The sequence below is a fragment of the Rhinopithecus bieti genome, unplaced genomic scaffold (genome assembly GCF_001698545.2).
Source record: "Rhinopithecus bieti isolate Rb0 unplaced genomic scaffold, ASM169854v2 scaffold_6481, whole genome shotgun sequence".
In the NCBI taxonomy this organism is placed as follows: domain Eukaryota; kingdom Metazoa; phylum Chordata; class Mammalia; order Primates; family Cercopithecidae; genus Rhinopithecus; species Rhinopithecus bieti.
Window position 1 is genome coordinate 1,905,307 of NW_016805314.1, and position 12,644 is coordinate 1,917,950.

Genomic DNA, 12,644 nt, shown 5'->3' on the forward strand with positions numbered 1-12,644 from the left:
GAGGGAGGGCGGGAGGGAGGGAGAAGAATGAGGATTAAATATTTTGCAAATGTGGGAAGATCCAAAAATATATTTATTAAACTTCCCATCTACTCTTGTGGCAAATAATAACACCGTATAGGTAGCAATAGGGAGTACTCCCTTTGTTCACTATACCATAGGCATACAGATGTTCTCGTGGATATGTGAAAGGAACAGGACCTCCTATGTGTGGGTGCATTCAGCAAAACCCAAGGGCCACTGGGTTGAGATCTGCATTTTACTGGACTGAACTCTGTGTGATGAAAACACAGTTGGAATCAGATATGACCTTCATTTAGGTCCCACATTCACCACTTGTTAGCTGGGCGACCTTGAGCACATTACTAAAATGCTACTAATCCTTAGTTTCTTCATCTGGCAATTGGAATAACAATAGTGCTGCCCCATAGGATTCTTATACAGGATACAATTATCTAGTAATGCATTCAAGATTCATCCCTGCAAAGATTCTAATGCATAGTAGTTGCACAGTGTGTACATGTCCACAAATATATAGGTATTGGTGTTTGTTTATTCTTCATGTATATTCCTATGATTCCATGTGCATTTGCTATTTTTCTAACCCATATTATTTCCATTTAAGAAAACACTTTGCAGTGGCTCATGCCTGTAATCCCAGCACTTTGGGAGGCCAAGGTGGGGGGTTCACGAGGTCAGGAGATTGAGACCATCCTGGCTAACATGATGAAACCCTGTCTCTACTAAAATGCAAAAAAAAAAAAAAAAAAAAAATTAGCCGGGTGTGGTGGTAGGTGCCTGTAGTCCCAGCTACTCTGGAGGTTGAGGCAGGAGAACGGCATGAACCCGGGAGGCAGAGCTTGCAGTGAGCCTAGATCGCGCCACTGCACTCCAGCCTGGGCAACAGAGCGAGACTCTGTCTCCAAAAAAACAAACCAAAAAATAAAAAACTGCAATTTTCAGCTGTATGTCCTTGAACAAGTTCCTTGACTCCTCTGAGTATCAGTATCCTCATCTGTAAAGTGTGGGAAATAATTAGGATGACCAATGCATCCCCGTTTGCCTGAAATGCTTTTGGTTTCAGCAGTGAAAGTTTTATGTCTCAAGAAACCCTCCAATTCCAGGTAGGCCTGGGCAGTTGGCTGCCTTAGAGAGAATATCTATTTGTGGGGTTCATACAGTGAAAAATAAAATAAAGGTATGATAGCCAAACACCTGTTATACTGCAGGTATTTAATAAATGGTAATTATCAACATCATTATGTTCGCTAACAGTCCTTGGGAGTAATTTAAAGATCTTGAGGAAATTCAGTCATTTCAGTTTATTTGCATTTGCATATAGCCTTGAGAGAACATAGTAATTCATTCGCTCAAAAAATTGTTGAACACAAACGATGCCAGGCATTATGATGATGTGCTGACCATTTCAATGAACAGGACACCAACAGAGCTTACATTGTACTTAGGAGAGGCAGACAGTTATGTAGCAAGCCAGGCAGGCTGGGGGTTCTCCTGTAGAAAGGGGGTTTGAGGAAGGCTTCGGTGAGGAGCTGAAATTGAAAGAATTAGACAGAACCAGTGGGAGTAGCAGGAGAAAGGCAAGTGTGAAGGACTGAGTCGAAGGTGGGCTTGAGGCATTTGAAGAGGACAGGTGGCCAGCAGGGTGCGAAAGGGAGAATGCTGTGGGAAGAGCATGCAGAGGGAGGTGGCGTCCAGAGTGTGCAGGGCCTTTGAGACCAAATAAGGAATTTGCCTGCATGCTCCATGACACATTCATCTCTCCATTCAGTCTGGATGAGAGAAGGGAAGTCCTAACCACGCACATTCGCCACAGCCTGAATCCCACCTGAACCACTCAGCTGTGCCTAGGCTTTGCTTGGCCCTTGGGAAAATATGGATTTTTCTCAAAACCAACACCCACTTGGTTGCATCTTTCCAACCTTTCCGATCTGGGTTGGACATTCATGCACCAGGCTGTTCTCACAGGCCTTGGTGTCTCTGCGTGTGATCTGGAAGCCAGAAAGGTTAAGAGTGCTCCAGATTTGTCCTGTTAATTATGTAAAGCAAAGGTCCCTAAAGAGGCCTTAGCAGTGAAGCAGTCCATGCTGTGAGAACTGCCCTGAGGAGATATGGGCATCTCCAATCTTCAGGACAGGAGAGGCGGGAGGGGAAACTCCACTGCCAGCCAAGGAAGCCATCAGGGATCTGTAGATCTGCATGTGCTGTGCAGTTACCTGGTCCAAGTGGTGTATGTGCATTCTCAGCCCCATAGGAGTGCACAGTGCTTAATAAAGCATCCTAATTTGGATTTAATAGGATATCCACTGTGTGCTAAAAACAGCAAATTGCTATTTATTAATGACATAATTATTAAAACTCAACACCTGGGCAGTGGAAGCTAAACCAAGAGTAGGGAAGTTCCTCAGAATACTGTTTTAATAATTATCTTATTTAATTATTTACACGTTTGAATTAAAATTCAATAAGAGCCAGATTAAACATTAACATAATGTATTAAACGTGGAACTGTATCAAAACAGCATGGCTCCCTTGGCTTCTGTCTTTCTTCCTAAACATATCCTAACCACTCCTTGGTCTTTCTGTTTCTATAATTGGTATATTTTCTAGATTCAGCTCTCAGAAGCCAGGAGGCACCACATACATGCCTATAGGGAAAAGCCGATGACCTTTTCAAAGGACTCAACCACTCTTAGCAGGTCTAATTTACTCTTGGCACATCAGTTCTCACCCCTCTGCTCTTCACCTTTCATGTGGATTCTCAAACTGGGATCTTGCCCAGACCTCCGATCCTCTGATTCCAACTGCTAACGTAATAGTAATATTCTTCCTGGATGTCCCTTATCATCTCACTATCAGCAAGTCTAAGACAGAATTAATCACACTATTGTTCTCCCCAAAAGTAGTTCCCCCTGGAAGGTCTAGGATCTCCCTGTGCAGCCATCCAGATGCTACTGAACAGAATGGCAATTCCTGCTTGACCCCGTCTCCCTGGTCGTCCTCCTGGCAAGCATTTGCGCATTTTTCCTGGGCATTGCTCTCCAATCCATCCCTTGCTTTTCATCTTTTCAGAGCCAATGGTTTAATCCAGGCTTTGAACATCACTGTCTATTGATTTCTGTGACTCCAGTTTCTGTCTGTTTTACTCCATCTGACACAATGTTAACAGATTCTTTTCTTTAAAATAAATTTTTTCAAAAAATTACAACATTCTTTAAAAAAAATTCAAATGCTTGCCACTGCCTATAGGATAGAGCTAAAATCTAGGTGCTAGGCATTCAGGCCCTTCTATCGTATGGCTCTTGTTCACTTCATGATCTTGTATCCCATTTTTCATTGATTCTGCCAAAATTTATGGACTGTCCATTCTGTGTTGACACTGCATATATGTGTTTGCCAAGCACATGCGATATTAAAACTCACTCATTGAGTACTTCACATTGCCTGAAACTGTTCTCAATGCATTTCATAACTTACTCCTATGTCTTTGAAAGAGTCTTTATGAGGTTCAGACAATTATTAGCTCCATTTTATAAATGTGGAGAGCAAGACACAGGCAGGTGAAGTAACTTGGCCAAAGTTGCCCAGTTAGAGCGTAGTAAAGCTGGATCTCAGCCCCTGCTCTGCGTTGCCTCTTGTAGTCAGTAGACATTGTACTTCCTCAGTTCATGGATTTCTGCCTTCCCATCTGTGCCCATGCAATTCTGTCCCATTTGAAACAGCTTCACTTTTTCTGCCTAGATGCCTATTTCTCATTCATTGATACTTAAAATAAACTCCAATTTGAGGTGAAGCCATCTCTGATACTCTCGCTAGCTATTATCCTCCCTCCTAGTAACTCATAGCGCTTAAAGTTTGTACTCTTCATTCACATTCAATCATACACAATTTTCCAACATATTTTGCCTTATTATTCAACTCTCTGGAATGTTTATATGCCCTGTTTCCCGAAACAGATTTTAAGTTCATAGGGGGCCAGGCAAATTGGTATGTGTCTGCGTGTTCTTCATATACCTAGCACACCATTGTGTAACAGTAGGCGTTCACAAAATGTTCATTGAATGACTTTTGGCCCAGCCTCTAAAGCAAGGGTCTCCAAACCTCAGGCCATGTACTGGTAATGCTCTGTTGCCTGTTAGGAACCAGGCTGCACAGCAGGAGGTGAGCAGCTGGTGGGTGAGTGAGTGAAGCCTTCTTTTGTATTTACAGTCATTCCCCATTGCTGGCAATACCGCCTGAGCTCTGCCCCCTGTCAGATCAGTGGCAGCATTAGATAGGAGCATGAACCCTTATTGTGAGCTGCCCATGCGAGGGATCTAGGTTGTGCACTCCTTGTGAAAATCTAATGCCTGATGATCTGTCACTATCTCCCATCACCCCCAGATGGGACCCTCTAGTTGCAGGAAAACAAGCTCAGGGTTTCCACTGATTCTACATTATGGTGAGTTGTATAATTATGTCATTATATATTGCAATATGACAATGTAATAATAATATAAATACAATGCATAATAAATGTAATGTGCTTGAATCATCCTGAAACCATTCCTTCCCCCATCCCCAGTTCATGGAAAAAATTACCTTCCATGAAACCTATCCCTGGTGCCAACAAGGTTGGGGACCACTCCTCTAAGGTAGACTTCTTCCATTAACAATTATGCCTGGCCATAAAATGTCTCACTAATAGTGCTTGCCTTATATGGTCTCCTTTGCCTCGGATATCTTTCTTCCTTTTCTCTCCAGATATGATTACTTTTTACTTACTCCTAGGGCTTAACTTAGGTATCACATATCTAAAAAGCCTCTTGTGACATCCATGTCAAGGTTGGCTTAGATGTCTATCCTCTGTGTCCCCATAACACCTGATTCACCATTCTGTGTCACCATACATTAGAATATTAGGCTTCTGCATCTGTTTTTATATCTTGAGGCTGTGAACTCCTTGAAGAAAAGGATGGTATCTTACTTAGTTTATGTCTCCAGTGCTTAGCACAATGCTGGTGTATGGAAAGTGATCAATGAATATTGAAGAAGGAGTAAATGAATGAAAATAAGCAAAACAATCCTAGTATGTTTCTAACAGTCTGAATGATCACTTCGAATGATGGGAAGTCAGATAGAGAATGTATCCATGGAAACAATATAAAAATACAAGTAACCCTATCTCATATTTGGTCAGAAGCTTCCTTATGCGGATGGCTTAGCTAAAACCACAGTGCACCCTAATCAATTCAATGTAGTCTTGAATACTGACAATGAGAAGTTGCCACCTAGAAAATCGTATTTTGACTCCCATAGCATCTTAGGCATATGCCAATTTGTTTTTGATCATTGGGATTGCTCCCCTGGTCAAACCACCTCATCTGTATGCCATGAATGGTCTGTCTTTCTCACTCACCCAGGGGCAGTTTGCCTCCTTCAAACTGTATTCTTAGGCAGAATTTAAAGGACAGCAAGCACTTCTCCAACTTCTACCTCATGAGTTGGATATTTTCCAGTTATTAGTGGGGGGAGACAATTCTAGATGATTCTTCCAAGCATGAGGTGCAATTGTCTTATTTAATATACTTACTGCACTGACAGCTCTGGCCCAAACCACCTTCTATCCTACTTGGGGACTGTCCATTGTTCTCTAGTGTATGATTAGCAGATTAGCTATCATGTAGGAAGCCAGGAAAATGAACTCACAGTAAGCCCTTCCAAAGCAAGAGTAATTCATTACCCGGCCTGATTTCCACTTAAAATGTACTTTAAGTACACTTCCAACTACAAACCCTAAATCACCCTGTGTTCACAAAGTCCATCATTTTTTATTTTATTGCATGGCGTTGGCATGACATAATCCCTTGCAGAGCTTCTCGGAGTGCTTTACAGATCAATAAATTACTTACCTGCACAGTTGAAGCAGTGTCTGCAAGGCCAGCACAGACATTCTGCAGGCAGCCTGTCCTCCAGGAAGCAAGCAAGTCTGTGCGGGTGCCAAAAGTGAGGAGGGGCAGGGCCCAGCAGATGTATGGATTGGTGTTGGGGGGTAGAGGGGGAGGTGGCTGGTGTGTGAGATGCGAATGCTCTAGTTAAAACTCTGTGAATAAAACACATCAAAGTGTCTATTTTTGCAATGATCAGTTTAAATGATTCCAGAACTAAGAGAATTTAGAAGTTTGTACCCTTCAGGCAGTCAGCAAATCAAATGCTCAGTCATTAACTCATCAATTACCTTTCTGTCCTGGAAGGCTCGATGTAGCTTTTAAAATGACACAACCATAAATTGCAATGTTATGGCTTAAAAGTCCCAGATTATAGAGCTAGTGTTCTGTCTCCTCCAACCCTTGTCCATGTCCGCTCTCCATTATTTCTGTCCCACCAAATGCTTATGGGAGTGCAATTAAGTGTGTGTGTCTGTGTGTGTGTGTGCATGCGTGTGTGGAGACACACACACTGCCTCTCTATCTGAAGCTCAATGAGGATGGAAATCTAAAAATGATTAACTGGTGCTTACTCTGTGTAACATCCCCTAGTTAGGACAGCAAAAACTTAAAAAGTTAAGTGAGGATCTTGTTTAATATCTTATATTAATGTAATTTATAGTATAAAAGGAAAGGTGGGGGACATGTTACATAGGAGTTTACTTTAAATGCCATACAGGAGACACTACAGTGCTGTGGAATCCCCAGGAAGGAGAGGTCATATCCTCTTGAGGATCACCTGAACAGCCTTATCAAAGGGGTATTAATTCTCTCAGATCTTGAACAATGTTAACAGATGTGGATAGGCACAGAGAAGGGTGTGAGCACTGAAGTCAGCAACAAGGGCATGGGGATAAGGAGACAGCTCAGTGCAGCACAGATAAGTACAGCACATGCTTATTAATGATGAACGTTTCAGTTGGGTGGATGCAGGACATACATGGAAGGTAACACTGGACGAGACAAGGGGAAGAAGGCTAAGATATCTTTATAATACCCCCTTTTCATGAAGGAAAAGATCCAACACAACTAGGAATGAGTGAGTAATGGTTCAAGTAGAGGAAAGACCAGCATTAAAATTTGCAAACCCATCTGATTTGAGTGTGAGGGCGCCACTCTGACCTTGCAACAAGCAATAAAGTCATCGCGCAGCTTCCCTGGGATCTCCAGCAGGCCAGATCACATTGTAAGCCAGGTGGATGGTGTGCTCTAGAATTGCACAGCATGGTGGCTCTGAGGAGTACTTATTCAAGGCAAGAATATAACACGAAGAAACAGAAGAGTGCTGGAATGGAGGGGACACTTAACTTGCCAAGAACTAAGAAGTCAAAACCAGCATCAGTAGGATTGAAAGAATATCTGCCAATGACCCAGCTCGGAGGTTGTTATGGACATGTTGCACACAGGTTGGGAAGGTGGTTCCCTTGAATAACCATTTTGACTCAATTCTTTAAATATTTGTTGAGCTCTTAGTGTGGATACAAATATAAGTAACACATCGTTCAGGTCATCAGAAAGCTCATGGCCTAGTGGGTGATGCTAAGCACATAACCATAGCATAGTGAAATAAGTGTCTAGAATTGGAGTTTGGGAGCTCAATAAATGACATCTTTACTCCATTCACTTGAATGCTAAAATACATAAGACAGATAAGTAGACACATGGAACCAAATATCACGTTTATTAGTAGTAAAGCTGAGACTGGAGAATTAGGCTCAGATGTGCAGCAACGATGAGGTTCCATGACTGGACCCCAGAAAGAAACAGGCACACACATGCAATGGCTGGATGTTCCGCAGGCCCTATCCAGTCCTTGTGCATCGCTGCTTCTGAAAATAAGCACGTAGAGGAACACAACATAATGTAAGCTTCAGAAGGTTCCAAAATAGAAGACCGAAGGAAGTAGACATCCTATCTCCAACTTGACCTATTAGAAAGAACCCCTTCCCTCCCTAGGGGGAGTCATTTAGTGGAGAAAGGAGAGAGAGAGAGAGAGAGAGCGAGAGAGAGAGAGAGAGAGAGAGAGAGAGAGAGAGAGAGAGAGAGAGAGAGATTGTGGCTAACTGAGGTTTTATTCCATTCCCCACCAGGTGTATAGAATGTGCTCTGGGCACATGGATGAAGAAGCAGCAATTTGAGGTGTCCAAAAGGGCAGAGAAGTGTAGAGGGTAGGGAAAGTTTCAACAAAGAAAGTGGCATTTGCTTTGGGCCTTAAGGATGGCTGAGAGTGCACTTTGGGAGGCTGAGGCTGGTGAATTGCTTGAGCTCAGGAGTTTGAGACCAGTCTGGGCACATGGCAAAACCTTGTCTCTATAAAAAAAAATAAAAATTAACCAGGAGTAGTGGCACATGCCTGCAGTCCCAGCTACTTGGACTGAGGTGGGATTGCGTGAGCAGGGGAGGTCAAGGCTTCGGTGAGCCATATTTGTACCCCTGCACTCCAGCCTGGGTGACAAAGTAGGACCCTGTCTCAAAATAAAAATAAAAATGAGGATGGTTGGGAGTTGTCCAGGAAGGATATAAGGAACAATATGGACCCAAATCCTTAATGCCCAGACAGGGCATGATGTTCTGGGGACAACAAGGGAGTCAGCAGAGGTGGGATCACTGGGGATGGCCATGGAAATGTAGGCTGATGCTTGATTCTGCATGGCCTCATGCCTAGAAGGAGTCGAGCTATGACCAGGTGGCCATGGGGAGCCACTGGAGCTATTTAGACAGAGATGTGATATGGTCAGAATTGCATTCTTTCAAGACGTCGCTGAATTCAGTGTGGAGGATGGCTGGTGGATATGTGTTGGAGGTGGGTGGGGGTGAGTAGATACAGGAAGAGGGTGGAGGCTAGGAGAATAGCTATTGCAGTGTTGCGGTAGAATTTATTTCCATTCGGACTCCCTGACTTTGTATTTAAATAAAAGGAAATCAAAGCTAAATTCGGGGTAAGACTTTTTTTGATATTTAACATAATTCCTCTAATTTCTCATCATTAACTTACTATAGTCCATATATTTTACTTTCCGGGCTGTTCTGCCAACTACCATGTGAAGACAACTAAGAAATGTTTCAGCAGGATTTTTATTTTCATTCTGTCTTGTCTCCACAGTATCTCCCAAAATTGTAGAGATTTCTTCAGATATCTCCATTAATGAAGGAAACAATATCAGCCTCACCTGCATAGCAACGGGTAGACCAGAGCCTACAGTGACTTGGAGACACATCTCCCCCAAAGGTAAGAGAACAGTTTGGTGCATTGCATCAGGAGGATAAATGGGGGAATTTGGGGCCCTTGGTAGGAGGTTATGGGTGCTGATACCTCCTCCAAAGGAGTCTACGTTTTTGATGGCTTGATGGTAATATACTCATGGTTCTGCAGACATCATTGATGTTCTCTGCAAAACAGGCATATCCTCTAAGATTTCAGAATTCATACCTCAGTATCTCTCCAGTCCCTTGGAAATGAATCCCTGTTGTCTCCAGGTGAAATGGTGGTAAGGTGTTCTGGGTGGACGTTACATGTTGTTTGATGATGGAACGAAGCTTTAGTGGCAGTTGTTCAGCTGGTTGTTTTAAAAGCGAGAAAATACATAGTGGTGGGTGGGCTTTAAATGGCCATGTTCCTAAAAGGAGACTGTCCAAGTTTGTGCCTCTGCAGCCTTGCCAAAAATCTGCTCACGAACTGTTTCTGTGGTTTTGTTGTTGTTTTACTCTGATTGATCCTAGAGAACAAATATAACTTAATATGTGACTAAATTGCAAAAATTTACTTTATCTGAAGCTCAGATGTTATGTAGACCAAAGTGTTGTTTTGTGCTTTCATGGATTGAACATTAAAACCTTTAGAATTTGAGACAAGATGTCATTTATTATTAAGCTAGCTTTTATTTGGGAACAAAAAAAGATAAAAATATTTCATTCTTAAATATTTATTGAGTGCTTGCAATAGTCCAGCCTCTCTTCCAGGCACTGGGGGTTACAGCAATAAGCCAAAGAGGTGAAGTTTTCACTCTCACGAGCTCACATTCTCATGAGACAGATGATAAAAAAAGAGTATGCAATATAACAGGTGGTATTAAGGGTGAGAAAATAGAACAGGATGTGTTGACAGAATGACAAGAGCTTTCTTCAGAGAAGGGCTCTGAAAAGAAGATATTTGTGCAGAGATATGAATAGGGGTCCCTAATTGTGTTGCTTATTGCTGATTAATGTGAAATGTGTGTATGTGATTATGGATGTCTATATATGCAGGTGTGCACAGATGGATGAAAGTGTGTGATTGGCATGAGAAACGCATATTAGGGGGTGCTTTCGGTCTCAACTGCCATGGAAGGGAAAAGTGGGAAACAGAGTTGGGCAAGTTGGAAGCTGGCTTGTGATGCAGTGCAGTGGGACATCTCGGCTGAGCCTACGGGGAGCTCTGAAGCTAGGATTGCCCTTCAGAAGGTTCCCTTATTGAGGTGATGGAGCTAGTCCTCTACACTGGCACAGCAGTCCAAATATAGGCTGATCCCCAAACAGGTGTGACTGTGGGCCAGGCATCTCTCTTCACATGAGACGCAAGGGGCGGACCACCGAGGGCCGTCCACCAGCAGCAGGTCCTTCTGTGAGGCGTAAATCCTCTGCTCCCGAAGGTGGCTGTGCATGACAGTGTCCACTATACTTCAACATTTTAATAAATCAGAGTAAGACTATGAAAGGGCCCCAAATACCAAACTCCAGGCAGTGACAGTTGGCCCTGATGAATGTTCTCAGAGAAGGTGTGACATATTCAGTTGTGTGTGGCCTGAATTCCTGGGAGCTATCCTGGGCCACCATTCTTGACACTATCACTGTGAACAAGGGGGCTGTGAAAGCTATTCACATGTCTGCCAATCTCTCCATTTGAAATGACCTCACATGTGGACTGGCCCAAAATCGGGGAGGAAGCTTCAGTTGTGCATGAGATCATTAGTGATGGAGAACGGCCCTGGGTCCTTCTGAAGGAGGGGCCATTCAGACAGATGCACGCTAAGTCTGCAGTGTGCACCATTCATCACAGCCTGATGTGCGTCCCCAGTGCTAGCGGATGCCAGCCCACTCTGTGCCTTTGGAGTCTGCAGAACATTTATGATCAGGGTAGGCTTCCTGTGCCTGATGTCAGAGGCTCTGTCTACTGTTTGATGTCTCTTCTCCTTCCCTCCTCTGGCCAGTTCTTTGTCCTTTTCTGGATGTTTCTTCCCCTGCTTCTCCTGCATGCATCTGCTTTTTGTCCTGCCATTTTATGCCTATAACTTCCCTATAAGTTATTTTTGTTGTTGTTCTATGCTTTGACTTTCTCTTGCAGCCTCTGAAATGTTTCTGCTTTGATTTCATTCTTTTCCACATGCTCTCTCCCCTCCTTGCAATTGTTTGTTGCCTTCCCCTCTGACGTTTGGGCCTCTTGGGTTTGCCTGGCTGATGTTCACAAGGCTGTGTTAGAGTCTTTCGTCTCCCCTTTTGTGGCCATCGAACAGATTCATTTCCCCAGGGAACTTATGCCTGAGCCTGAGCCAGGTGTCCCATTTTACTGAGGTTTTAGCTGCTATGGAAACAGAAGATGGATCAAGGAAAGAAAAGCAGGACAATCAGAATCTACCTGTGGATTAATTTACATGAACAGCAATTTCCGGATCTCAGGTCCAGTTTAGCTATCCCAGATTCAAACTGATGAGACATGCCAAGCAATAACAAATCACCTCGGAACTCACCAGGGTGCCTCCCAGTGACTGATTCTTTGGAGATCAGAGATGTCACTGGACTGCGCCCGATAAGAACTGAAGCTGGAGACCCTCAGCAGTCAGGCCTTCCTAAAGGAGGCTTATGCTAAATAAACCAGGACGGGCTTGGGGTTCCTCGGAGAAGAAGATGTGCACCTTAGCAGAGGCTCCAAAGAAAGAGTTCTGTTGTCATCTTTTATGTCATTCTTCGAGGGTAGATCACATTTCCATCAAGATCTTTCTTACATGTGAACCTGCCAAATCCCTGGGTGAAGAGCTGATCAGGGCTAAGCTCTTTCCCCAACCCTGATGACTTCATTGCATTTTTTCTCTCCAGACTGATTTGTTTGTTCTGTACATGTATTAAGAGTCCTTTTTTCCTTCATTATCACTCATGTGGTGTTGCTTGTGATAAACTTATATAAATCTCTTTAGATTGTGTATGTCTAGTCTTGACTACCATGTGGAAAGGAGTACAGAAATGTTAAGGACTTTTTTAGACGTGGCTCATACACTTTGATATAGGGCAGCTTAGGAGTGACCATCAGGTGGAAAAGGAGAGGGAGGGCCCTGTGTACTATTTTATATCAGATGGAGAAAATGTCATTTGTCCATGTCCAGTACAGAGAGGGAGGTAGGGCCTACAAGGCCACCTCTTGGCACTTTCATTGAGTGTTTGAAATAATTTCCATATATTATTACTGGCATTATGCCTTTTTAGTTCCCTTCCTGAATTTACCAGAATTCAAAGAGGACGTGCACTAACTTTTTTTTATTAATTATAATTATACTTTAAGTTCTAGGGTTACATGTGCACAATGTGCAGGTTTGTTACATATGTATATATGTGTCATGTTGGTGTGCTACACCCATTAACTTGTCATTTACATCAGGTATTTCTCCTAGTGCTATCCATCCCCCCTCCCCC

At 43.1% G+C, this 12,644-nt stretch overlaps 1 protein-coding gene across 11 annotated transcripts in view; it reads left to right on the top strand.

Annotated features, from left to right (window-relative positions):
• The window catches only part of NTM (neurotrimin), a 984,038-nt gene that overhangs the window by 839,183 nt on the left and 132,211 nt on the right, over positions 1-12,644 (top strand). For all 11 annotated transcript variants that reach the window (XR_001885614.1, XR_001885617.1, XR_001885615.1 and 8 more), the window contains one exon: positions 9,088-9,213. Coding sequence is in view for 7 of the 11 variants with exons in the window: in XM_017872148.1 (XP_017727637.1) it covers positions 9,088-9,213 (126 nt within the window). In the remaining 4 variants the exon portion in view is untranslated. The remainder of the gene's footprint in view (positions 1-9,087; positions 9,214-12,644) is intronic.